At 38.5% G+C, this 27,132-nt stretch overlaps 1 protein-coding gene across 5 annotated transcripts in view; it reads right to left on the bottom strand.

Moving 5' to 3' along the window:
- The window catches only part of LOC126088119 (S phase cyclin A-associated protein in the endoplasmic reticulum), a 581,441-nt gene that overhangs the window by 473,319 nt on the left and 80,990 nt on the right, over positions 1-27,132 (bottom strand). For all 5 annotated transcript variants that reach the window (XM_049906219.1, XM_049906218.1, XM_049906220.1 and 2 more), the window contains 2 exons: positions 21,191-21,369; positions 7,654-7,991 (listed from right to left, as the gene is read on the bottom strand). In XM_049906219.1, coding sequence (XP_049762176.1) covers positions 7,654-7,991; positions 21,191-21,369 — 517 coding nt within the window. The remainder of the gene's footprint in view (positions 1-7,653; positions 7,992-21,190; positions 21,370-27,132) is intronic.

The following is a 27,132-nucleotide window of genomic DNA, read 5'->3' as shown; positions in this document are numbered from 1 at the left end:
ATAATTTGAAGCAGTATTTGAAGAAAGAGCTGGAGTAATATGGTGATATGAATGTAAACTGGATGTCTATCCTCACAAAACGTATGTCATGCTTCCTATAGTATCCCCTAGACCAGCATTCGACTGTTGCCAAGGAGATCAGGAATATTGTATCTTTGGAAATTGTGGAACCCTCTCAGAGCTCATATCTACACTATTATTAAAAGTTTCAGCTGTATCTGACTTTGTGTAGATGCCAGAGGTATAAATACAATTTGTGTTCCCATACAAACTTGGCCAAAAAACATCAATCAAAGGATTCAGAGTTTTTATGTCAAATTCTTGACCATCTTTGACTTTCGGTATCACACTGGCAGATTACCTTGGAAAAAGAATCACGCAAATACAATGCTTTCATACTTTCTTTTATTGGAGATTTTTGCTAGATCATCTGCTTCATCTTTTATTGGAGATTTTTGCTAGATCATCTGCTTCAAAGTGCAGATCTGTCCTGTTTGCTCAAGAAATTTGTGCCCTCGTATTGGTCAAATGAGTTTCAGAAGGCTTTTGACTGCATAAAGCAAGCTTTATGTAGTGAAAACATTCTTTGGCATCCTAACATGAATGAAGACTTTTGTCTGGCAACAGAGTAATCAAAGCTTGATATTGGTGGCTGTTTATTTCAGATTTGTAACAATGAAAGCAGGCCTGTGATATGTACCATAGATTTTGGCAATTGCTTATTGACCAGCTGTGAGTGATCATATTGCACCACTGAGTTAGATGTGCTTGCCATTTTATGGGCCTTCGTGAGGTTCCACTTTTACCTGTATGGACATCAGGAATATGACTTCAAAATTATTAACATTCCAGGCAAATTCAACATAGTAGCTGATGCATTTTCACATCCACCTGAAAATCTTGATTAGGTGCCCTTGTATACTGATCACAAAAGTGATGTCAAAATATGCCTCATGAACAATGACATTAATTGGCAGTATTTCTTGAAGGCGCGCAAAAACATAGGAGATGCACACGATTTCGCCAAATGTTAGCAGAGAATAAAGGAACAGTTGCTCCACAAACCAATCGAATCCCTGGATGCAAACTAACAAAAACACAATGATGTATTATTCTTCCAACATCAGAGACGTGGTGTTCATTCCACCTGAGGCTGAAGAATGAGTGACCAGGTATGCCCACCATGCTTATGGACAATTTGGTTTGGTAAAATGTGCGAAGAAACTGGGAGAGTATCACTACTTTACAAAGCTGCTCACAAATGCATAAAGACTTTTGCATATGTATCTCCTGTGTAAGAAGACAAACCATTTAATGTCTGCTTGAAAGGCAAATTATACCCAATTCTACAAACCAAGCTGCTACAGCTTGTACCAATTTACCTTCACAGTCCTTTGCCGAAAATTAGAACAAAATGTAAAATATGTGGTACTTCTTTGTGATGTACAGTATATACTGGAATCTAAGCCCCAATTTTTTCAGGTTTTTGGGATCCAAAAAACTGCCTGCAGCTTAGAATTGAGTGCAAAGCAAATGGAAGGTCTGAAAATTGGTGCTGAGAGCTGTCACAACTAACTTTTGCTGTTGAATACACGCAGTGGTACACAGGCAAGTTGTTCAGTCGCAAAGATAAATACTAAGGCCACAACTTCTGTGCTAGAAAAAATTTTAAAAAAAAGATTGAGGATGAGTCCACTCCTTGAACCCCACTATTGCAACTGTACCTTCATCTATTCTACCTACTATGTATCTCATGTGAACCAACAGTGCTTCAATTTCGAACTGTGCCTACGACATTTTCCGCCTTAAATCTTTATTCTCATTTTTTGGGTGTGACTTAAGATTCAGATACCTTTCTTCCTTAAATTTCAAATCTCATTTTTGGATGCAGTTTAGATTTGAGTGAAGCCTACATTTAGATAAATACGGTATTTTCTAAGTTTGTAAGATGTAAGGTACAAACAGTTGTTGCAAGAAGAAGTTATTAACCCTGTACTAACTTCAAAATACCACCCACAAATCAATCTAGCTGACCAGATTTTCTGCGAATTCATTGTGTTCATTTGCACTTTTTTTACAATGGACACAGTTTGTGGTTTTTATATCTGTCCAGTTTTGAGGAAGTTATGAATAACTTATGTCATTTATCTAGTAATTGTACACCGTGTGAACTTATGCTTAGAGTATTAGATAACAATTAATGGACTAAACCCACACCAAAAATATGTAGAAGAATAACCTCCTGGAAGGTAAAAGTTCAGTGGGCTGTAGTTACACTTCCAACAAAGCACAATAGTGCTGGTGGTATTTTCACTGTAAAGTGTCCTTGACATGCACTGTAGAAGTAGGTGACCACATTGTAATACAGTCACCCAAAAGCTATTTTTATTAAGTAAAAGGAATAGCAAATGTCAATTATTTTACACTGGGCCATTTGTAATATCCAGAATACTGGACCCTGTTGATAACTGTTGGTTATTCACACACTGGTAGAATTAAAGGCCTATATCCTCTTCAAGGCATGAAGATATTTCACGACTGAAAAATAAGCAGTGCAATGCAATGCATTCTCTCATGTATGTAAAATAATAAGTTGTACACATTAATTAAGACTAGTATACATGTGCATATTTTGTTTATGTAGGGGAAAGGATGTTTTCACAATTTCGTTCTGTTTATGTATGTACATGTCTACTTCGATCTTAAGTAAGTGTATCTTTATAACCTTCTAGGTGTGCTATTTCATTTATGCTTTGGTTTAACCTAACACATTAGAATTTAGTATCTATTCCTTAAAATATGATCTACTGACGAGTTATGCTGTAAGTGTATTAGGTTCATTTTTTGAGTATATGTGCTCATTATTAATTCATATGGTAGCAGAATGCCTGCATAATTCTGTCGTCTTTCTCATTACACATGATTTAAACTTGTGGTTTGCTGAATATTTCATAATTAATTTTTACTGAATAGTCATGACATACTGCATTACCACATTCATCTTCAGGGTACATTACAGTGCCTTCAGCGCTCTTACAGGGTAGGTTCTTTGATTGCAGATGAAATCGTGCATCTAATCATCACCCATCCTGTCTTGGTGTGGCAATGGGATTTCCATATTTTCTCCCTTTAGTTCCATCTGTAGGTATGTTTTGTAACTCTTGCAGGCTCTGGGGCATAGTTAGATTTAACTGAGGAGAACCACGAGAGTTACAACAAAAAATTGTCCATAAACTTTTATTCGGATGGATGACATTACTGATGCATGAAGAAGCAATTTTTGTTAAATGAACAAAATGTGGACACATTTCACATTGAGTGTATGAAATTCTTCAGTTTGAGTGTATGAAATTCTTCAGTTTGAGTGTAAATAAACATTACTAACCGCAAACCAAATCCAGAGAGCACATTGTGACTAGGAGTTTTACATCAAACAAACCGCCAGACATGCAACACCACTCCTCTCATGGTGCCGTCCCCAGTGAAATCTGTTGATAACACTAGAGGGCTCTGGAGCATGTAAACATTATGAGATGAGCATCTTTATGGGTGTTAGGTGAACTATCTTGTAAAATGGACATTCTGTTGCCACGTCACTGGGACAGTGGCCATCATGTGATGCCTCACGTGAGCCGCATATATTCCACATGCTGCCGCCACTTGGTGTCTTCATTGTTCCTGTGCTCACTTAAGTCTTCTGCAGAAGAAAAATGAACGTTTCTATCATCGTGAGAGGCCACTGCATCACGACGACACTGCCAAGGGTCGTGCATGCGCACCATGGAGAAATTTGAAATGATGTTAACTGCACAAACTAAATAATGACACTATTTCAAAATAGCATAAGTGCAACAATTGGATGACACTGGGCTCAGCTTTTGTCCATGTGAATTCTAGTGATTAAACTACAGACTTGAATTAAAGAACTTTAACAGGAGTCACAATCATACATAACAAGGACGTGACTGTATCAAACTGAGTTCTATTAATTCTACTTGCATATTTTGTTCCTCTCAACGCCTTTACCCACACCTGATCCTCTGTTATAACCATACACTAATTCCACTCTCCTCCAGGAAGAGAAGGACATTTTCTTTACTAATGCCTGTGGTGCAATAAATTTTTTAACTCTTTCATTTACAACTTCTGAGTCCGGAAACTCCACTTGCTCCCAACCTGCTGTGTGTAGACTGCATCTTTGAAACCAAACACCCAATTGGGATGATGATCCATCGTGTGGTCATATTATCCTATACAACATAACCAGCAGTACGGCAATGAAGAATGTCATGCTCAAAATTTAAGTGGCTTTTCTTTGAGACCACAGGCAAGTGCTGCTGAGATGTGCCTTTTCCACTACTAAAATGAAAGACAATTCATTCTAGAGTGCATATGATGGAAAGGAATGGAGATGTATGAATTCTAATGAGCATAAATGCTGGCAAAGCAAAGTGTCACCAACCACTGTACAAAGCTCAATGCATCTCGGAGCTAATAACTCTTGTAATATTCTATAAAAATCTTGAAACAATTCTGTAATGCATATACTTATTGTAAACTTGTTCTGCTGAAATGGTCAGTAGGGAATTTTGTAAATCACTCTCATAGATCCTTATTGATTGACCGACTAAACTAATTAATTACATTATGTTTGAATATTTTTCTTTGAAAAGAAAATCAATTATTTTTAAGACTGTATTAAATTAACTGTTCATGTGTTATCCCTCCTTGTCACGATGAATTAGTGACAAACTTATAGTTGAGGGGACCCATAAACTCGCAGATATAGTTGTGTCCTTGTGAACTGACTCCGTGAACAACACTTACCCATGTAACTGACAAAACGTGAAATTTGTGTAACTGGTATTAAAACAAATATTTTTGCAATGTTTCTAAGAAAAAATAAGAAAAGATATACAGAACAACGTAGTGTCCTCTGCACCTTGAACATTGATATGAATAAACTATATCTGGCAGTGACCTAATAAAATAAATAATATGCCACATGTAAAGTGATTCAAACCCCGTTTTTTGGCTGCCTGATTCAACTATTTTCAACACTCATATAATTTTCCTCTCGATAGCGTATACTGAGTTAAACAATATCTATCTATCTCTCTCTCTCTCTCTCTCTCTCTCTCTCTCCCCTGCTTCAGCCATGATAGAGTACAGAAATGACTACATGGTTGTACATAGTTATATGTATTAAATAACCTTCTTAATATACTGCACTGTAAAATTGGCCTTGGTTAGCAGCTTCTATATGAAGATTGATATGTTCATTAAAGGAGAACAAATTTTTTGATTAAAAAATCAAAATCGAAGTCTTTTTATGATCAACTTTATTGAATAACCTTCAATTAAAACTTTTGTATTGTTTATCTTATATGTTTCCATAATTAAGAAAAGTTACAATCTGAACCTGCATTTGTGATACAAAGTCCATGTCGATTTTGAACACATGGCAAAATATTTAATTACATAAAAGTATCTATAAAAATTTTAGTAAGTAATCAGTTAACATACTGCAAAAGACAGATCCCTGTGGAATTTCATAACGTACATTCCCCAGTCAGACTCTATCCTTCCTACCTATTTTTTGTTTGCATCTTAGACCACTGTTTGCTGCCTGCCCTACAGATACGATTTTAAACAGTTATCGTTCATCATCTGATTCCATTTCAACTTGCTTTCTGAAGTAGTATCCTATGACTGACACACCTGAATTCTTTTGAAAGACCACAGAAAATATCAAATGGCAATGAGGTTGAAGTGTCAAGGTGTCTCACAGTCATGACATATAGCAATTTTTCAATGACTCAGATAATGCTGTCAAAAGGGAGGTAGTACAATAATAATCACTTTCTTTTTTTTAAACTGGCTTTACAAGTGCTAATTTCAATCTATATCAGCTACAGAATTTTTTGGTTCCCTTTTCTGACCTTGACTCTTGTTCTGTGTCTGTATCGAAAACTGGTAGAATTGAAGCTGTGAGGATGGGTCGTGTGTCTTGCTTGGCTAGCTCAGTTGGTAGAGCACTTGCCCGTGAAAAGCAAAGGTTCCGAGTACAAGCCTCAGTCCAGCATACAGTTTTAACCTGCCAGGAAGTTTTGTATCAGTGCAAACTCTGCTGCAGAGTGAAAATTTCATTCTGGAATTAAATTTTACATACATGTTTGTGGGAATACACTTATGGCCAACCTAGTTCAAGTAGCAAACTTGGATGACACTTTCTTTGACAAATTATTTGCATTTCTTCTTCCATGTCTTCTATGCAAAAGGAAACAAAAACAACCATCAATTAGTACTAGTCAAAAACACACTTCTCATAACACCAGCATTAGAGAGGTCCTTTTGCAATAATAATTTTTATTGTTTCTTAAAATGATGCATCCTATGTCAATGATGTTGCAAATGCAGGAGATGAATTCAGGCAAAACTTGTTTACTTGTTGACTGTTGGCAACATTCCTTTTGTAAGGTACAAATGGGGAAGAGTTATGCAATAATATGTCTGTGTTTGGCAGGAATGAAGCATCTGTGCAACAGGAAGACCTAGGTTTAGACTTGTTGACCTACATGTTAATAGAAGATAGCCAACACGAGTCATAAAATAAACTATTCAACTTCACAACTGTTGACAACTTTCATTCTGAACACTATTTACAAACATTCTACATCAATCTATCATCACTGCTAGTTTGATAATCAACCATGGTTGTATGTCCCAAAGCCTCCACAAGAAGTATTTGTTTCTGCATAACTCAAAATATAAACTGCTACCACCAGTAGTCTTATATCCAGCACAAAAACTACCATTTTCTTCTTACACCATGTCAGCATTGTGCTTTTATCACCTCTGCTTGACAGCTGAACAGCTGTTTCAATAGCACATTGCTATTCAACAAAGTATCCCACAGTGGCAGCCTCACTGCTATGGACATATCCCAGCACAACTTCCTACCCCCAATATAAACCTGCAGTGCTTCATCTTATGATTTAGGCTAAAGTCACACTTATACAACAGTTGTTGCTCATTTGTGAATCGGACACAACAAATCATTCATGGTTATGAATTCTATCAAATTGCCGATAGCAGATTTCATTGCAAACTTTGTTTTCTTAGGCTGGTCAGAAAAAAATCAAAATTAAAGTTTAACATGTTATTTATCTGATTAGAACTACTCCATTATCTAAAATAATAATCTTGTCTGCAAAGGCTTACCTTGGGCACCCTCCTGTAATGGAACTGGACATTACGAGTTAACAAAATCAGTTTTCATCACTCTAATCTCTACCATAAAATACTAATTCTATACACAACATTTTTTTTGTATCTGCAAACATCCTAAATGCAAGTCCTTTATTATGCATTCAGTGACAAAAACAACTGGCAACACTTTATGTATTTTAGATCCATCAATGATACTTAAAAACAAATCTAAAATATCTAAGTAATTGTATGGCAACTGTGGAAACCAAGGCCAAATGAAGAATTGATAATGCAATTATTTTGCTTAACTCCTGAGTATTTCCTAGGCAAACCCATCTTTCATGTGGCTAGCTGAAAAACACTATCTTACCTCATAATACTGTGTACGAATAAGGTGTATAAACTGCACATAAATCAATCAGTAGTTTCAAAAAACTTTACCTTAAGTTCTTAATGGCTTCTGTTGTGTGGTTACTGTCATCCTCATTTGAAAGTGACAGCTCACAATCAGTATTTTTTGATTCAATTGTAATTTCAACTGAAACGGGGCCATCGATTGCTGGTTTTTCAGAATTTAACTTCTTCTGAGAGCCTGAAGATTTGCTTTTCTCTTGTACATGATTACTGTTCTTTCCATTATGAGATTTCTGCTGCGTATTCACGTCCCGCTCTTTCATTTTGGTAATTTTTTTTGTCTCAGATGCAGTTCGGAAACTGCTTACATTGTTTGTCTTCTTCCGTTGCTCCTTAACAGGTGTCAGTTCAGTGCTGGATTCAGCCTATAAAATATTTATTGGGGAAACATTAGATAACTACATAGAATCAAAAACCAGATCTTCCTCAGCAATTGCTGATATAGAAGTGGCCAGAAAAGGACTGATACACCTGCAAGAAAAAGCAGTGATCAGGACAAGAAATATAAATGGTACCTCAATTACCTTTTCAACACTACTGCCTTGAGAGAAAAGGCTTCAGGCAACAGAGAACAATAAGTAAAATAAGTTCAGCTACTGGAAGGAAGGAAATATCATTTTATCATAAGCAGTGAACAAGAGGGTAATCACAAGTAACAGAAAATTTTGTATACATAATTTAATTTACAAATTAGTAACAAGTACACTCACACTCCTAAATTAAGGATAATGCTGATACATGGTGAAACAACACTCTGGTGGGCAGTTTGCTGGTTTAAATCATCTCAGGGTGGGACCATGCATTGCATTTGACCTGCAGTCATCACACGGTGGCACTGGCAGCAGTCCATATAAGCAGAGGTGTGTTGGTGTATGTCAGAGGACGGTGCAGTGAGTAAGTGTGCAGACATTTTCAGAGATGCTAATGGTGACTGTGTGTTGAAAATGGTTCAAAGAACACATATTGATGACGTTATGAGAGGTAGAATATTAGGACGACACTACAGTATAGGACGTCCACAGTGTACAACACCACAAGAAGACCGATATCTCACCATCAGTGCCCACAGACGACCACGGTGTACCGCAGGTAGCCTTGCTCGGGACCTTACCGCAGCCACTGGAACAGTTGTCTCCATAAACACAGTCTACAGATGACTGAACAGACATGGTTTACTTGCCCGGAGACCTGCAAGGTGCATTCCACTGACCCCTGGCCACAGAAGAACCCGTAAAGCCTGGTGTCAAGAACAAGTACATGGTCATTTGAACAGTGGTCCCAGGTTTTGCTCACAGACGAGTCCAGGTATAGTCTGAACAGTGATTCTCACCAGGTTTTCTTCTGGCATAAACCAGGAACCAGATACCAACCCCTTAATGTCCTGGAAAAGGACTTGCATGAAGGTCGTGGTTTGATGGTGTGGGGTGGTATTATGATTGGTGCACATACACCCTGCATGTCTTTGACAGAGGAACTCTTACAGGTCAGGTGTATCGGGACGTCATTTTGCCTTTTCAGGGTGCAGTGGGCCCCACATTCCTTCTGATGGATGATAACACACGGCCCCACCGAGCTGCCATCGTGGAGGAGGAGTACCTTGAAACAGAAGATATCAGATGTATGGAGTGGCCTGCCTGTTCTCCATACCTAAACCCCATTGAGCACGTCTGGGATGCTCTCGATGGACGTATTGCTGCACATCTTCAAACCGCTATTACACTTCAGGAGCTCCGACAGACACTGGTGCAAGAATGAGAGGCTATACCCCAGCAGCTGCTCGACCACCTGATCCAGAATATGCCAACCCATTGAGCGGCCTGTGTATGTGTGCACGGTGATCATATCCCATATTGATGTCAGGGTACATGTGCAGGAAACAGTGGCGCTTTGTAGCACATGTGTTTCGGGACGGTTTTCTCAACCAATACCGTGGACTTACAGATCTGTGTCGTGTGTGTTCCCTATGTGCCTATGCTGTTAGTGCTAGTTTTGTGTAGTGCCACATTGTGTGGCACCACATTCTGCAATTATCCTTAATTTGTGAGCATGATTGTAGATACAAGGAGGTAACACCCACAACACTGTTGCTCTTCTGTTACTAGTATCTCTCCTGTTCAAGCCCAAAGGTATTAATACTACATATACACATCCCGACTGAAAGTATCCAGACACCCCATGCAGTGCAGAATTGACAACTAGATGTTACAAGAGGTGGATCCGTCAGTATGAAGGATGATGGGGAGCTTTGTGTAGTCAGTCAAGAAGCAGTAACAGCAGAAATGGTTGGTCAGAAGCGCTCAGTGAGTTTCAATTTGGGCTGATCATTGGATGTCATTTGAGTAACAAATCCATCAGGGTCTTTTCAAACCTTTTAAAGCTGCCCAAGTTGACTGTTGGTAATATGACTGTGAAGAGAAAATGTGAAGGATCAACCACATCTAAAACCAAGACCAATTAGACCTCATATACTGATGAACAAGGGTCATTGAGCATTGCAGAGGGTAGTTGTAAAAAGTTGCATGAAATCAGGAGATGGAATCACTTTAATTCCAAAGTGCTACAAGCAGTCTGCCTAGCACAATGACTGTGGGCAGGGAGTTAAAGAGAATGAGCAGTTCCCCATATGAGACATTTTTGTAGTCATTGCTTACAATACTTTAAGTGGTGTAACGAGCAATGCCAGTGGACATGGGATGACTGGAAATGAATAATCTGAAGTGACAAATCGTGTTCTACCCTCTGGCAATCTGATGAAAAGGTTTGGATTTGACAGATGCCTGGAAAATGTTACCTATCACCATACATAAATGAATGCATTTTACAGTACTGTGTACTATGTACAGCAGAGGAAGAGTTCAGAAATGATGAATGACTGTAACATATATTTTGGAAGATAAAAAAATCTACTCACCAAGCTGCAACAGGACCGGGTAAAAAGAAAAATTATAGAAGTTAAGGAAATGTGCATGCTTTCAGAGCCAGTGGCTCTGTCTTCTGGCAGAATGATTGGATGGGAAGGAAGAGAGATGAAGTAAAAGAACTGGGGAGGTTTAGAAAATTGGGAAATTTGTAGAAAAGTTGTCCATAACCCCAGCGCAGAAGACTCTTACCAGACAGGATGAGAAGGAAAGACTGATTGCTGGGGACTGCACAGGATGAGATTTGAAAACCTGAGTGTTTAAAGATGGAAGAGTGGAAGATAGGGTAATAAGCAAAAACAGAGATTACTGACAAAACATGCTGCAAGAGTTTATAAGGGTAAAAAGCTAAGAGCATTATATGTAGCAGAGGTGAGGGGGGGAGGGTAAGACAAGTCAGAAAATAAAAGGTACAGAAAACTAAAAGGGAATGAAGAAAGGAATAGTAGACATAAAAGTTTTCTGGGTACAGTACCGCGTCATAATGTATAAAACTATTGCTGCTACTGGTACCAGTAGACCCTGAAGAAGGCTGCTGCAACTGTGGCCGAAATGTTGCTTTTTCTCCAGCAGCAGTAGTTTCACACATTATGACACGGTACCATACTCAGAAAACTTTTATGTTGACTGATTCTGGCTGCGGAAGCCTACACAATTATGAGAGAGGAATAGTTTGACAAGAAATGCTGCGCCCAAAGAAATTAATGTAAAGTAACACCAGGTAGGTGGAGAGAACCGAGGGCATGTTACACAAGTTCCCACCTGCAGAGTTCTAAGAAACTGGTGTCAGGACAAAGAGTCCTCATGGCGCATGTGGTGTAACAGGCACCAAGGTCACAACTGTCATGTTGTAGAGTATTTTGGTTGCAAATATACAACCTTTGCCTAGGCCCATTTATCCTAACTGATAATTTGGTGGTAGTTATACCAATGTAGAACAGCAATCAGTGTTTATGTAATAACTGATACATGCCGTGTCATTTCACAGGTGGCTCTCCCTTTGATACTGTATGTTTTACCAGTTATAGTGCTCTTGTAAGTGGTGGTGGGAGAGTGCATAGAGCATGTCTTAGAGTGTGTATGTCACAGGGGAGGAGCCATAGGGTAGGAAATGGTTGCAGAACGTGTATAGGGTCTGGCAAGGATATTGTGGACGTCAAGGGAGTGATGAAAAACTATTCCAGGTGTGATGATCAAAATGTCATACAGAATGGACCTCACTTCAGGGAATGATTTTAGGAAGTCATAGTCTTGTCGAAGCAGCTGATAAATACATTCAAGACCTAGATAGTACTGAGAGACAGGAGGTGTGCTCCTAAGTTTCTCTCTCTCTCTCTCTCTCTCTCTCTCTCCCTCTGCCCCCCCCCCCTTTTTCTTTTGAGGGATCAGCAATATTATAGTGAAGGGATAATTACATCCAGAGGCTTAAGTGAGAATGGTGTTGTACTGCTGTAACAAATACATTTGCCATGAATGCTAAGGCTGTATAGGAGGAAACATTTGACATGGAAAGGCTGACAACTGTAAAAATATAAATACTGTTGTTTGTTAGTAGTTTTAAAGTGTGCAGAATTGTGTAACAGACTCTTGGTGACTTCTTAAGCTCATGGCCAAAAATGAGGTCCACTCTGTCTGCCATTTTGCCCGCCACACCTACAATAGTTTTCATCACTCCTTCAATCTCCACAATATCCTTGTCAGATCCTATGTTCCCTCTGCACCCATTTCCCTACCCTACAGCTCCTCCCCTATGACTGCCCCTCTCTAAGACAAGCTCTGTGCACCCTCCCACTACCAGCTATACCAGCCCTGTTATAAACTCTTGCACCATGTTTTGTCAGTAATCTCTGTCTTGCCTATCACGCTACCTTCACCTTTAAGCTCTCAGGTTTTCAAATCATCCAATCCAGTCCCCAACAACCAGTTTTTCCTTCTCGTCCCACTCATTAAGTCTCCCCTTTCTCTGGGTTCTGGGCACATTTTCGATAACTCTCCCAATTTCCTAAAACGCGTCAGTCCTTTTCCTTCATCCCCCTTCCTTCCCCTCCAACTCTTCTGCCAGAAGAAGGAGCCAATGGCTCTGAAAGGTTGTGTATTCCCTTAACTTTTATGTGTGTTTTCTCCTGCTGGCACTTGGTGAGTGGATGTTTTATCCATCCAATTGGATTATATTTTCAAAAACTGATTACTTTAATCAATTTTTTGTATCAGCATGGCAATGCTTCCTGTTCATAAAGCAGCATCTGTGAGGCATTTGTTTGTGGACAGTAATATTCTTGAAATGAACTTGCTTGCCCAGAGTCCCAACCTGAACCCAATGGAGAAACTTTGGGATGAGTTAGACCATCAACTTTGCTCCAGATCACAGTGTCCAACATCATTACCTTCTCTGGTCTTGGCTCTTGAGGAAGAATGGACTGACATCCCCCACAGACATTAAGTTTCCAGCATTGTTCAAGCCATCATAAAAGTAAAGGGTGGTCACATCACACATTAATGTCCACTAACATGACCCTGGATACTTTATACTTATTATATGCTGCTATTTACTTGTGAGGAAACCCTTCAAAACACTGCAAAAGTTAGTGTGTGTGCATATGAAACACAGCGAATGGTCAAATGAAAATTGACATAGTCTGGTAGGGAGGACATAAAAAGGACTTTAAAGGAGAAAGAATAACACTGCAGTCAGTTCAGTCACATATATATTGTTTATATGTGAAGGCAAAGTGAATATTTCTCAGCTTGGAAGTGAAAGATTTGTTTTGTAGTTCAATAACTTTTATTCTTGTATTTATCTACATTTTTATCCCCATTTTTACAGTGATTAGTTTCCAGTGATTTACAAGAAAGAAAACTGGCGTTCTACGGATCAGAGCGTGGAATGTCAGATCCCTTAATTGGGCAGGTAGGTTAGAAAATTTAAAAAGGGAAATGGATAGGTTAAAGTTGGATATAGTGGGAATTACTGAAGTTCGGTGGCAGGAGGAACAAGACTTCTGGTCAGGTGAATATAGGGTTATAAATACAAAAGCAAATAGGGGTATTGCAGGAGTAGGTTTAATATGATGTTGTTGTTGTTGTGGTCTTCAGTCCTGAGACAGGTTTGATGCAGCTCTCCATGCTAACCTATCCTGTGCAAGCTGCTTCATCTCCCAGTACTTACTGCAACCTACATCCTTCTGAATCTGCTTAGTTGTATTCATCTCTTGGTCTCCCTCTATGATTTTTACCCTCTACACTGCCCTCCAATGCTAAATTTGTGATCCCCTGATGCCTCAGAACATGTCCTACCAACCGGACCCTTCTTCTTGTCAAGTTGTGCCACAAATTCCTCTTCTTCCCAATTCTATTCAATACCTCCTCATTAGTTATGTGATCTACCTATCTGATCTTCAGCATTCTTCTGTAGCACCACATTTCGAAAGCTTATATTCTCTTCTTGTCGAAACTATTTATCGTCCATGTTTCACTTCCATACATGGCTACACTCCATACAAATATTTTCAGAAATGACTTCCTGACACTTAAATCTATACTCAATGTTAACAAATTTCTTTTCTTCAGAAACACTTTCCTTGCCATTGCCAGTCTACATTTTATATCCTCTCTACTTCGACCATCATCAGTTATTTTGCTCCCCAAATAGCAAAACTCCTTTACTACTTTAAGTGTCTCATTTCCTAATCTAATTCCCTCAGCATCGCCCGACTTAATCCGACTATATTCCATTATCCTCTTTTTCATCTTCTATCCTTCTTTCAAGACACTGTCCATTCCATTCAACTGCTCTTCCAAGTCCTTTGCTGTCTCTGACAGAATTACAATGCCATCGGCAAACCTCAAAGTTTTTATTTCTTCTCCATGGATTTTAATACCTACTATGAATTTTTCTTTTGTTTCCTTTACTGCTTGCTCAATATACAGATTGAATAACATCATCAGGAATAGGCTACAACCCTGTCTCACTCCCTTCCCAACCACTGCTTCCCTTTCGTGCCCCTCGACTTTTATAACTGCCATCTGGTTTCTGTAGAAATTGTAAATAGCCTTTCACTCCCTGCATTTTACCAAGCAGTAAAGGGAAAAAAAGAAAAATTTTGAGTACGATATAAAATGTAGACTGGGAATGGCAAGGAAAGTGTTTCTGAAGAAGAGAAATTTGTTAACATCGAGTATAGATTTAAGTTTCATGAAGTCATTTCTGGAAGTATTTGTATGGACGGTAAATCGTGTAGACAAGAAGAGAATAGAAGCTTTCATAATGTGGTGTTACAGAACAATGCTGAAGATTAGATGGGTATATCACGTAACAAATGAGGAGGTACTGAACAGAATTGAAGAGAAGAGGAATTTGTGGCACAACTTGACTAGAAGAAGGGATCAGTTGGTAGGACATGATCTGAGGCAGCAAGGAATCACCAATTTAGTATTGGAGGGCAGCGTGGAGGGTAAAAATTGTAGAGAGAGACCAAGAGATAAATACAGTAAGCAGATTCAGAAGGATGTAGGTTGCAGTAGGTACTGGGAGATGAAGAAACTTGCACAGGTTAGAGTAGCATGGAGAGCTGCATCAAACCAGTCTCTGGACTGAAGACCACCACAACAACAACAGTTTCCAACCATAAAGTGTGATTCTGGCAGGTTTGCAATATATCTGTCTACAACTACCGTAATCTCTTCATTGGACTCAAAATATGTTCCAGCTGCAAATTTCTTTAGATATGTGACTACTAGTCACAGGACATCCAAAAACTGTAAATAGTGTAGGTGGGTTTCACGCAATTTGTTCCAAATATCCCTCAGTCTTCCCTCTGGCAAAGCATTTTTGTGGGCTGGTTCACTGTCCAGATAAAATGCTGGTTTTCTTGTGTGCCTGAGTCTCACCTTTCTTCATATATCCCCCCCTCTCCCTCCTTCCCTGCCTGCCCCCCCCCCCCTCTCTCTCTCTCTCTCTCTCTCTCTCTCTCTCTCTCTCTCACACACACACACACACACACACACACACACACACACACACACACACACACACACAGCCTCAGTTTCCTTCCTACTTACCTTGCCCCCCCCCCCCCCCCCCCACACACACACACATACACACATACTGTAACAGCATTTTATTAATTTCCCAGAAATCCATACCCACTGACAGAAAATCCAGGATGAAATATAACAGGTATCACCAAAGGTAAGCTGTAAGCAATAGGCAGTTACATATAAAAGATGAAAATTATTTATGTTCAGATAAAGTCACCAACGAAGAAACCTATCACTTGCACACACAAAGCAACTGTTGTCTCCTGATACTGTCACCTTAACAAGTTAGTGATCTTGGCTGGGGTGGGTTGAAAGAAAAGTTTAAGAGAATGAACAGGGGTGAAAGATCAACAGTATTTCGGGGAGGGGGGGTGGGCAAGGTGGGAGGAGGACAGACTGGGGAAGTTAAGGGAAGATTACTGTATGGTGGAACAAGTAGGTGCAATCAAGGTTAGGTGAAAAGACTGATAAGGGTAACATTGAGCGTCTTTCTCTTCTTCTGTTCTTCCCCCCCCCCCCCACCCCCTTTTCTTAGTGGACCTCTTACTTGCCAGTGCACTAGTCTGCATAGCTAAGGTTGCAAAATCATGCTTCTTCAATAGTGTTCAACATGGAGGCAGACGGTTTCAATTTTCATCATCAGTGTTTGACCTCAAGGAAAGGAGAGGTGATGGCATAATTGTTCCTGATCAGTAGACTTTGCATTAATGTCCAAAGTTCCACTTTTTTGCAGTGCCTCATTCAGTGAGCTCATGTGTACTTACAAATACTTATACTATATACTTATAAATTGGTTTGCCCAATGTCTTACACATTAGCTGTGTTACAGACAACAGGATGAATAAAATACAATCTACAATTATCTATTAGAGGGCCCACTAAGCTTACTGTATGACCCATGGTGCTACTTGAAAGAAAGAAGCTATGTATCAACAACACATCAGCCTTCCCTACTCAATAACCATAACAATAATAAAAGCACCACACTAAACTGTCGCCTTATTAAAAAAAGCATTTATACACCATGAAAGAAGGCACTTTAACAATGAAAGAAAACATGTACAATTACATGACTATATTTTAACCCTTTAGTGAGATGGTTTTCAAAATTCCTTGATTGTGCATCTTCCAGCTTTTACACTGCAGTTATTTTCTTCAGCACTGTGCCACATTCATTCAGAAACTTTTTATCTTAGAAAAATGAATGAATATATTGTCACATACAAGCCAAAAACGAGTAACAGTTATGATAACAACAAATCCTACCATCTCCCTCTGAAAGAATGTTCATTAAGCACATTAAATCACAGACAGAACTGAACAGCCTGCCTGAGTAGACTGAGATGTCTACTAATTTCCAATATTCCACAAATAAGAAAATATCAGAACTTTCCAGAAAATTCAAATCTTAACTGATAAACAACTGTGGGATGCGCGAATGGAACCGATAACCTGCACATTGCCAATCAGTGATTATAATTGCTTTAGCATGGCAGATAACATACATCACATGACATTGTTCCCTCTCCTTGTAAAACAGATTTGGAGTGGACTATGGCTTCTTGGATCTGGATCTTGTCAGTGGTATTTCATATGGCAGTGCTGGTGGAGGCCTTACATTTCAGTGTCATGTTATCATAGTCACTGCGATGTTCAAATGCTGTTCTACAGATTAGGCTTCACAATTTCTGCGTATAACTTAATTTTCTTTGTATCAAAAGACTCTACTGTTGATCCACATCTCAGGACTATGATTGGGTTTCATGCGAAGGAGATAGTCATAGTCTCAGCAATTCTGACTCCTTGGTGTAAGATGATTGTGGGACAAGGTAGTACTTTAACAATGCTTTTCCTAGCTTGACCTTTCACATATGTGTAAAAATCCACGAAAGAGCATATACGAAAATGTCTTATTAAAATTTCTGCATGTGCAAGCAGGTTCAGATATAATTACAAATGAAGTGCTCCACACTTCAAAACCGTGTCTTCGGCAAGAAACCTGGTGACTGCTGCAGCTTTATCAGTCGGAACCACTCTGGTGCCAATTTGGCAGATGATTCAGTCAGTACACATTAATATCCATTTATTCCCATTTGTTGATTAGGAAAACTTCCCCAAGATGTCTATATCTTTTTGGTGAAATGGAGAGGAACTGCAAGTGTAGTAGGTTCCGCATGTTCTAGTAGCAACTGAGGCCCACACTTGAGTTGCTGGCATCACCTGCAGCGGCTTACATAGTGTTCGGCATGTTGGTAGAGACCTGGCAAATGAGACCTGCTTTTGATTCTACCAAACATCTTTGCAAATCAAAGATGATCCAATGTTGGAGTGTTGTGAAAGTACATCACTATGCCTGGCTGGAATGGCAGGCAACCATTTTGTTCAGTGAGTCATACTACTTTTTACACGGTGTTTCATCTATCAGTATTCTCCTTTGATAGATTTTTTCTTGTTTCAGGCCTCTATAGTCTTCAGGAATACTGGATCTTCCCTTGTTCATCTGCACTGTTTGTTAGTGCACCACTGACTAGGATGTTACCACACTGTAATGTTCTCCCAATGGATCGCGTGAAAGGCCTTTGGTGCCTATGTTTTGGTGTTTCAACATTTCTGGCTCTTGGAGCCATAGTATTCACTCCCAAACCTCACTTCATTATTGAGAAAGAAAATATCATCTAAAGTATGATGAAAGAAGTGGAGTGATGTGCAGACACATTTTCATTTAATTTTAATTTCTTTAAAAAAATTTTCCTTAAGAAATAATTCTGATTTGATTGGCAATTATTGCAGAAATCCTCAATACCAAGCTGTCTCATATAATAATTGGATTCTTTTCATAACCATTTTTCTTTAACAACTTTAGTGTTAGATAAAGCAGATGAAGCATTTTGTGCGCCTTTGTCCGACACCAACAATGCGCTCTGAGCTAAGTTTTTCAGGTTAACCAGTGCACTTTGGAAGATGAGCGAGTACACTGGTTTAGGGTGGCTGCACAGTATGCTTGTAAATGGAATGGTGCACAGATAACATCTTTGTCTCGAAGAAACACACTTGCGAGCAATGTGAAGTGGGTTGAGGAACCAGAAAATGACATTTTTATACATTAAATTCAAACAGATAAATTGTTAACAAGTTTTTATGTGATATTAATGATGAAATCACCCTTGTTATCACAACTTTTTGCCATTAATGCGCAAATTTATAATGCCGGATCGATGTAAACTGATTGGTTTTTGAGCAAACTATCTGGAGATGACATGAGCATGATCCAAAGTTTCACATTTTTTGCCACTTAGATAATGTTCTAGCAATCAAAATAAGTGAACATCTGAAGGTGCAATATTGGGCGAGTATGGTGGGTAAGGCAATATCTCCCATCCCGATTCATTAATTTTTTCCAGGGTTGGACTTGCACAGTGCAGTCTTGCATTATCATATTGCAATAACATCTTTTCTGTCAACAGTTGCTGGACACTTTTCAATTACAGATTGATTTACTCAATCCAGTTGTTCACAGAAGAGGTCTGCATCCACAATTTGTCCAGGTTTTCGCACTTCAAAATGAACAACCCACGAATACTTTACCAAACAAAGAAAGGCAGTTATTTGGTGTGTAAGCTTGGATTAGCTGTAGTTTGTGAGGATTCATTTGCAAAAAGCCACTGCCTTTTGCATTTGGGATTATTATAGAGGGCCCATTTTACGTCCCCAGTGGACAAGCAATCAAAAACCACTTCTGTATTGTGCCGCTGAAGTAATATGTTACATGTGGTGGATCAGTTAGCTTTGTTTGTCTTTACCAGTCTGCTGAAAACATTCTTGGATGCTCAAACAGGGTTGGTTAAGAGTGTTTAACAATTCCGCAATTGTCTAGCATGGATTTGCTTCCACTTCCACCCTTAACATGTCATTGTCTAAAGTTGTTGGTTGTTCAGACTGATATGAGTCGGAAAGGTCAAAATTACCAGATATGACCTTAGAAAGCCAGCTTCAGCATTTGCTAATGTCTAATGAACTTGGATAAACACTACAAACTATATTTTTGGTACAGCCATTATGTTACTGCCCTTGTGGCTGTTACGTTACAACTCTTGTGAATCTCAAAAAGCATACAATACTGGATATGTACCTCTTCCGATATTTCACTTGTCATTTCACCATAACTTGGGGGAAAAAAATCAAAATTTAATTATTTATGAATAAACAAGTCACTCTAACATTAAAAAGTCTTTGGTATGACTTTGAAGTATACAATGAGCTGATATATGATGAATGAATATCAACATGCACAGAAACAACTTTACTTTCTGCTCCCCTTAATAGGAAGTTTAGTTTCATATGTGGATGTAACTCACGTAAAGTATTTTATGAACAAATATTGTAATTATTATGAACTTTAAGTGTGTTATTTGTGACACAGTAAGTTGGTACTTTATTGTATAGCTATTTAGCAATTTTGTAGCTCTTACTGCTGCGTAAATCATTTATAAGAGCTACTGCCATCTGTATCAAAAATTTAAAAGTTGACTGCCTATGTAGTAGCATCAAGAGCCTTAGCCTACTCGCTAGTAAGTCTCTTACAGCCTCATACCATGAAACACAAACTTATGACCTGAGTACTGCTTCTACGCAAGGACATCCACCTAAGACACCAGGCAGGTGAGCAATTAGAAACTGTGTGTTCTGTATTAATGTGTAAGAGGGCAACTATGACCCCTCGCATGTTCTTTATTTCAATATAAATGTGGAGAGGTGCATGTAGGAATATTTAGCAAGAACAGTGAGCAGGTGTAGCTGCAAAAGTAAAATGTGACCAAACCATATTTGTACATGTATATAGTATTTTAACTGCATGAACTGGTGCAGCAAATGATTAATTATTACCTCATCACGAGTGCTGAGCATGAACCAAGGCTAACACTCCAAGTTTAAATTAGGCTATCAACTATGTCAAATTAGTACTCATGTGCACAGTCCTCAGATTATGTGAGTGGTATCATTATGAAGATTTCATCATACAACTCGGCCTAGCATTGCAGAAGCCAACAAGGGCGAGCAGGATGCAGTGAACGAGACACTGTAATGTCATACAGGGTGCACAAGCATATCTGGCATCAGCACTGGATGTCATGTCAGCCCCGTGCACACATACTTGAGCCCTGCCGATATCTCCACTTTCCCCATACTGATGGAGGAATTTGTTTTGTCTTTTCTATGTACGTGCCTGATGCTCAGCGTTACTACTGGTACTGCTACCACCACCACCACCACCACCACCACTTGGAGAGTACTTCAGCAGCAGTTACATATAACTCATTTGCACTATGCTCTTGATTTCTCTAGTACTCAGTGCTTTACCCGTCCTCACTTTCTGTACCTTTTCTTTCCACCTCTTGCCTCTTTTGATGAGAAGGAAGAAACCATTAAGCTTGATACCTTGCTATATACAAAATTTCAAAGTATTCTGTCTTGTATATTGTAGATATGTTTCAGTACGTACAACTGTTCCATTCACCCTCAATATCATCAAAAGCCTTAACACCAAAAGCTGCGCATGGTAAGTCTTTGTTTCATATATTATAAGTAAAGGAGAGGAAAATTACACTCACCACTGAAAGTGCCAATGCTGGAAGCGACGACGCAGCAGTTGGCTGGTTAAAACGCAGCTGCGCTCGGTACCTCATACCGCTGAGCCGTGACAGTCCTTGCCCTGCAGCGACCTTACTCGTTGGAGATACACGTGATGAGCGGGAACGGCCTTTCACTGTTTCCCAGCCTTGAGTATCATCTGTATTGAATGAAGTAACATGCTAATAAAACAAAAGTCACTAAACTCTTTCATCACATTCCATAGATGTCGCTTATAAGAAAACCTCGAAAGGTGTAGAATGAGTCAAGGTACACACACACACACACACACACACACACACACACACACACACACACACACACACACAAAATAAAATAAAACTGTTACAATTGCACCAATAATTAACTATCATTCTAAGACTTACTTTTCAGGTCATTAAATAAGTTTGTACAGCAGAAAGACAAATTCTATTTTTTTTATCATTAAAATTAGTGTTTCATTTGCCATAAATCTGCATTTCAAAGCATTGCCATTTCATAGATAGTGGATGATAGATCTGCATGGTAGTGACCACTAGAAAACGTTAACTTTTGAAAGTACTTCAACTTTGGCACTGTCTGGATCAGGGTGTATATATGGACAAAAAAAATTGTGGTTTTCCCACTTAGAAATACACTTTTTCCCTGGTGGAAATACACTATACCCCAGGTGATCCCAGGTGAAAATAGACTCACTTCACACTTTTTTGAAGGATAATTGCACTTTTTGCCATTGTTATTTTATAATCTGTAATCTATGAAAGAACTAAAATAAATATGAAAAACAAACCTTGAAGCTTTGTCTTTTCTAGCATGTGTTATCCTGCAAGATATATTGTAACAGAAATTTTCCAGTAAAATTTTAAATAATGGCATAAATGGGTGTTTCTGCGCCTGAAAATTTTCGAAGTGGCTGGTTTTCCTGTTGCTGTAACTCAGAAGAACTACTATGCCTTGTAAACTTTCTAAATGCACTTCATATCTCTCCAAAGCAACATCAATTATCGGATACCAAGCAGCATGTAAGCTAATTCTTAATTGTGTTATGTCAATGATAAATTTTTGATAGACTCCTACAACAGCCAGCAGGAGAACTGTGGAAATCCATTGTGTGGACCAGTGTCAACATTTTGCTTAATAACTACTGTAAAATGGAAAATGACAAGTTACAGAGATTATTAAACATTTAAAAAAACTGAAAACTGTTTCAGAAGAACATGTTTGAAACAGAGAAATTAAAAAGAAGTGTGCATAGATTTTGCCACTCGAGTTTTGCTGCTTCCTGCAAGAAGTTTAAAAGTTATTTGCCCACATTTGTGCCTGTACTTATTGACTTATTTGATCAGAAATATATTCAGTGCATTTATGAATCTGTTGAATGATTCTTCTTTTGGTTCTGTGCTATTGTTGCATGTATGTAGGGATTTTTCAGAAGAGTGAAAAGTCTGCTATTATCAGCTCTGTTTATTCTGATTTATTTTTATTGTTGGTGAGTGGTGTATTTGCTTTACAAGTTCCACTAGTGTCAAATGCCATGTTTTGTACTTAGACACACCTATGTATTTTTTGTAGATTTTGTCAGGTTTCTGCTGGTCATTCCCAGACACATCTCAGAGTTCTGACAGCTTAATTGGTAGACACCTGACATCTGAATTTCAATCCCAATTTCTGTACCAAATTTCGAATGTTTTAAGCTGTCTCAGTACCTAACATTCTCACTACATATCCCACTTTGTCTATACTTCTAATACAGTGAAGTGTATCTAGTTTGCAGTTTCATTTTCAGTTTCCAGTTTCTGACTGTGATGTATTGTCAGGGTGTAAGCATAGTTGTTAGCTTTCTGAGGCTACTGTATGCTGACGGTCCTGCTGCTTCCTTTTTCTCCTTAATACTGAGAACATGTATAATAGTAATAATAATAATAATAACAATATTTATTCAACATTGAATAATCAAATACAATCCCTAGAAATAATACAGTTTCAGGACATCATACAGATTATTCTTCTGAATACGTCAGTTTATAAATTACAAACTAAAGATTTGTTTGTATTAATAAATTTTACATTTTGATGGATTTTACGTCTGGTAGTATACAATCACGATATTACAAATATTGTTTTTATCAACATTATATTAGTTGTAGGTTACTTAAAACTATGAGCTTGACATACTTATGAAAGACTTTTCATACAGATATAATACTCGTCTAGGGAATAAAAAGGGTTTTCAATTAGAATTCTTTTTAGCTGATCTTTTAATTTGATAGCAGGAAGGGTTGTGAGACTTTTTGGTAGGGCATTGGCTAGCTTCAGCCCAGCATGAAGTGCATTTTTTTCATATAAAGCTGTTCTGTGGCTATTTACATGGTATCTGAACTTTTGCCTTGTATCATATTGGTGCAGGTCACAGTTGAAATTTGGATTAATTGTTTTCACAAGCAATATAACTTTCAATATGTACACACCTATAATGGTAAGCACACCTAATTTACCTTCTCCTCATATATGGTATTCATGTACAAAACTACTCTTTAAAATTGGCTCCTTCTGCCAACAACATTATTTTCCCAATTGGCTGTGTATTCTCAATTTGTTGTTCAAGGGCTGTATTTAGTCTCAGACATAGATATAATACATTTGCTTTCAACAGCAAATCTTAATCTTATAATTAGTGTTGTCACTGGGTTTTTCTGTAACAGTTAATTTGAATAGCAAATCTTTGCCATTTTGTTGTCGAGTTGTGCTAGGTGAGACGTGTTAGTATATTTTTGGTCATTTAGCATGAGTCAGTTATTTTATTCTGACAAGTATGCCATGTATATATTTCTTTTGAAAAGTCACAGCTTAGGAGTTATTATTATTTTTGAAAAGTCACAGCTTAGGAGTTATTATTATTATTTACTATTATTATTACTGTTCTTTCTTATTTTTCCTGGACTTATCACCTGTCTTCGTGTGTTTGACATGTTGTTATGGGTCTGACGACATTAGTGGTACAAGGTGGCCCAATGCCCTTCCTGTCACCACTTCCAACCTAAACTACATCCCCTCAAGCACTGAGGATTAAATGTCTCATCGGGCCACCAATTTGGCATTATCTGAAGAGAGAGAAAATTGTGATTTGGCAGATCACACTTACACACCTTCAGTCAGATACCGTCTAGTTTCTGTGTTGTTTGGCTCATGAGTATATGCAGATTTGTGTGTTACTTTGAACAAATGTTTTCTGTGAAGTACCCAGCTCCTTCAAGTTCCCTTTCCAATGTTTGCTCAGAAACTGGTTGAGATAGCTTGCTTTCACTGAAACGAGCAATTCCTGTTGGGCTTGAAACTAATTCTCATTAAGGTGTTTGACATCCCAACTGGTTTCAGACAGTGAACTGTACTTTACTTTTTTTGTTGTTAGAGTGCCCATTATCAAGTGAGTTTTACGGTAACAGGTGCTTATAGTCTCTGATACTTATCAGAGAATATTAAGAGACATGAACAGTTGAACTCCCACATGACTGCGGACACAGAGTTCAACTTTTTAGGGGAAACAGAATACTTAAAAATACGGAATATCACCAAACCCATTTCTTCCCCCTGAGGCAACATATTGCTTTACTATTACTAATTGCCACAAATTAAACATTTTCAAGAAAACTAATAGGAACCTCTTTCCCCTCAGCACTTTTGTTACATTAAAAAAAAAAAAAACTTTTATTTTAGATTCAGTGCATTAGTATTTGTAAAATGACTCTTTCATATAGCGTTCATTAAAAAAATGACGATCATTCCACTTGGGACCTGTGGAATGGTACATTAGCTTATTTGTTTTAGTTGTAAATATTTGTCATGTATTGTTGTTTTTCTGACATGTTCTACATCCTGAAGGTCCTCCTCACTACAGATCAATTGGAATGAAAGTAAATCTAATCTAATGTAAACTAATCTAATCTTAGTAATGTCATCAATACTAGCAGCAGAGAGAGAGATTTTCCTATTTAATAATCGCAATTGGCCCAAATGAACTACAAACACAGACAAAATTCTATGGAATTGTTTTGTGTTGCTATATCACTTACCAATAATTATTCCAAGATTCTCTAGAATTTAAAATAGAATATACTAATACTTTTGTTTGTTTTAACAAAGATTTGTAACAGTGAGACTGCAAATAATTTAAAATGTTTCATGTTCTCACTAGAACCGACTGCAGCACTATGGATCTAGATCCTGTCGAAGGTCCTCTGTATGGGATCACTGGTGGATCCTCAAATTATGGTCATGAACCACCCATCATCCATTTGAGCCTCTAGCCTGTAGTAAGGCTTCACAAAAAAAAGACACGGACGACGTGTATGCACTTTAGTCTTCGTGATGAATAATCCTCAACTTCTTATGTGGTGTCTGGCAAGCAACAAAGGATACTCAGAGCCCAAAATACCACTTTTTCCGACAGCCCCACTTTCTGCACAGATGTAAAAATCCATAGTGAGTTTCCCAGACTGTGTCCCACTGACCAGTGCTTGGCGTTATAGTGCTTTCAGTGTTTCTTCTGGATGTCCAGGGCTCCTGTATCAGCCAACTGTGTTGCTTCTTTGATCATGGTGCTGAGGTGTTTCATGTAGTCTCCTGAGTGTCATCTAGTTGAAATTAGAACAGTGCATTCATTGTCTTCATCTTGGGGTAGATAGAATGTTGTGAAGCCTGTAGTTTCTTGTTTCATTATGCTATATGAAAATGTCACAACTGGTAAGCTCTCTGAGATCAATTTACATTAAGAGCACATGTGTCAATGTCTTATTAAAGCATTCTGTGAGATCATACATCTGTGAATGGTAGGCACTTGTCATCCTGCTGATGATGATGGTGTCACACTGTGAAATTACCTCAGATACTATTCTTGACTGTAAAACATTTCCACGATCAAAGATCAAACCACTGATTGCTCCATGTTTTCTATAAGGAATTTTATGATTTCTCGAATTTCAGCCATTGACACAGCTTCAGTGACAATGTAAGGATGAGATTGACCCTATTATTCATCAATTCCCATTTGCTGGCTCCAGGAACCTGTCCAAGAGGTCAATCCCAATTTGGTGGAATGGTGCTGCTGCAGGCAGGTTTGGTACCACATGCCCTACATGTTTATTGTGGCACATGCTTCCATCATTGTTGTCCCTTACAGTGGCTCACATCGTGTCTAACAGACTGGTAGAGATGTGGCCAGTGATACCTCCATTCCAACTAGGGTCTTCATGAATGCCAGTTTACCAGATGTTGGAACGTTGCAGAACTACTTCAAGAAGCTGGCTGTAACTGAGCTGGGATGATGAGCAACCATTTCCATCCCACTGTATCACAGGTCCTCTTATCAAATGCTCTGAATATTAATTAGATGTAACCTTTGGTCAGTTCCTCTTCCTGCAAGGTTTCTGTGTTTTCCACAGTGCTGGATCTTCCCTTTGTTCAGCTGCAGTATCAGTTAATGTTGTGACAACTGGTATTTCAACCACACTGCTGTGCTCTAGCAAAGGATTTCTTGAAAACTAGTTGGCAGCCTTGTGTTTGTGTCCACTTTTGTATATTACAGTGAAATTGTATTCTTGAAGCCTCAGTGTCCATCTGACCAGTCAATCCAATGGAGCCTTCATGCTAGTCCACCACCACTGTCTTAACTGTGAATAGTTTACCAAATAAATACAGCCACCAGTACTTGTTGACAGTCCATAAACTGTAAGGCACTCTTTCTCGGTTGTAGAGTAGTTTCTCTCAGACTTGGAGAGTACCCTGGAAGCATAAGTTATCTCCTTTTCAGCATCTTCCAGGATTTGTGCTAGAACAGCACCTATCTCATAACCACTAGCATCGGAGTGAAGTTCTATTTCGGCATTCTCATCATATGCTGCTAGGACTGGGGAAAACCATAGTGTCT

This window comes from Schistocerca cancellata, chromosome 6, assembly GCF_023864275.1.
Source record: "Schistocerca cancellata isolate TAMUIC-IGC-003103 chromosome 6, iqSchCanc2.1, whole genome shotgun sequence".
Lineage (NCBI taxonomy): Eukaryota > Metazoa > Arthropoda > Insecta > Orthoptera > Acrididae > Schistocerca > Schistocerca cancellata.
Note: the sequence above shows the minus strand (reverse complement) of the source record. Positions and strands in the feature narration are given on the sequence as shown.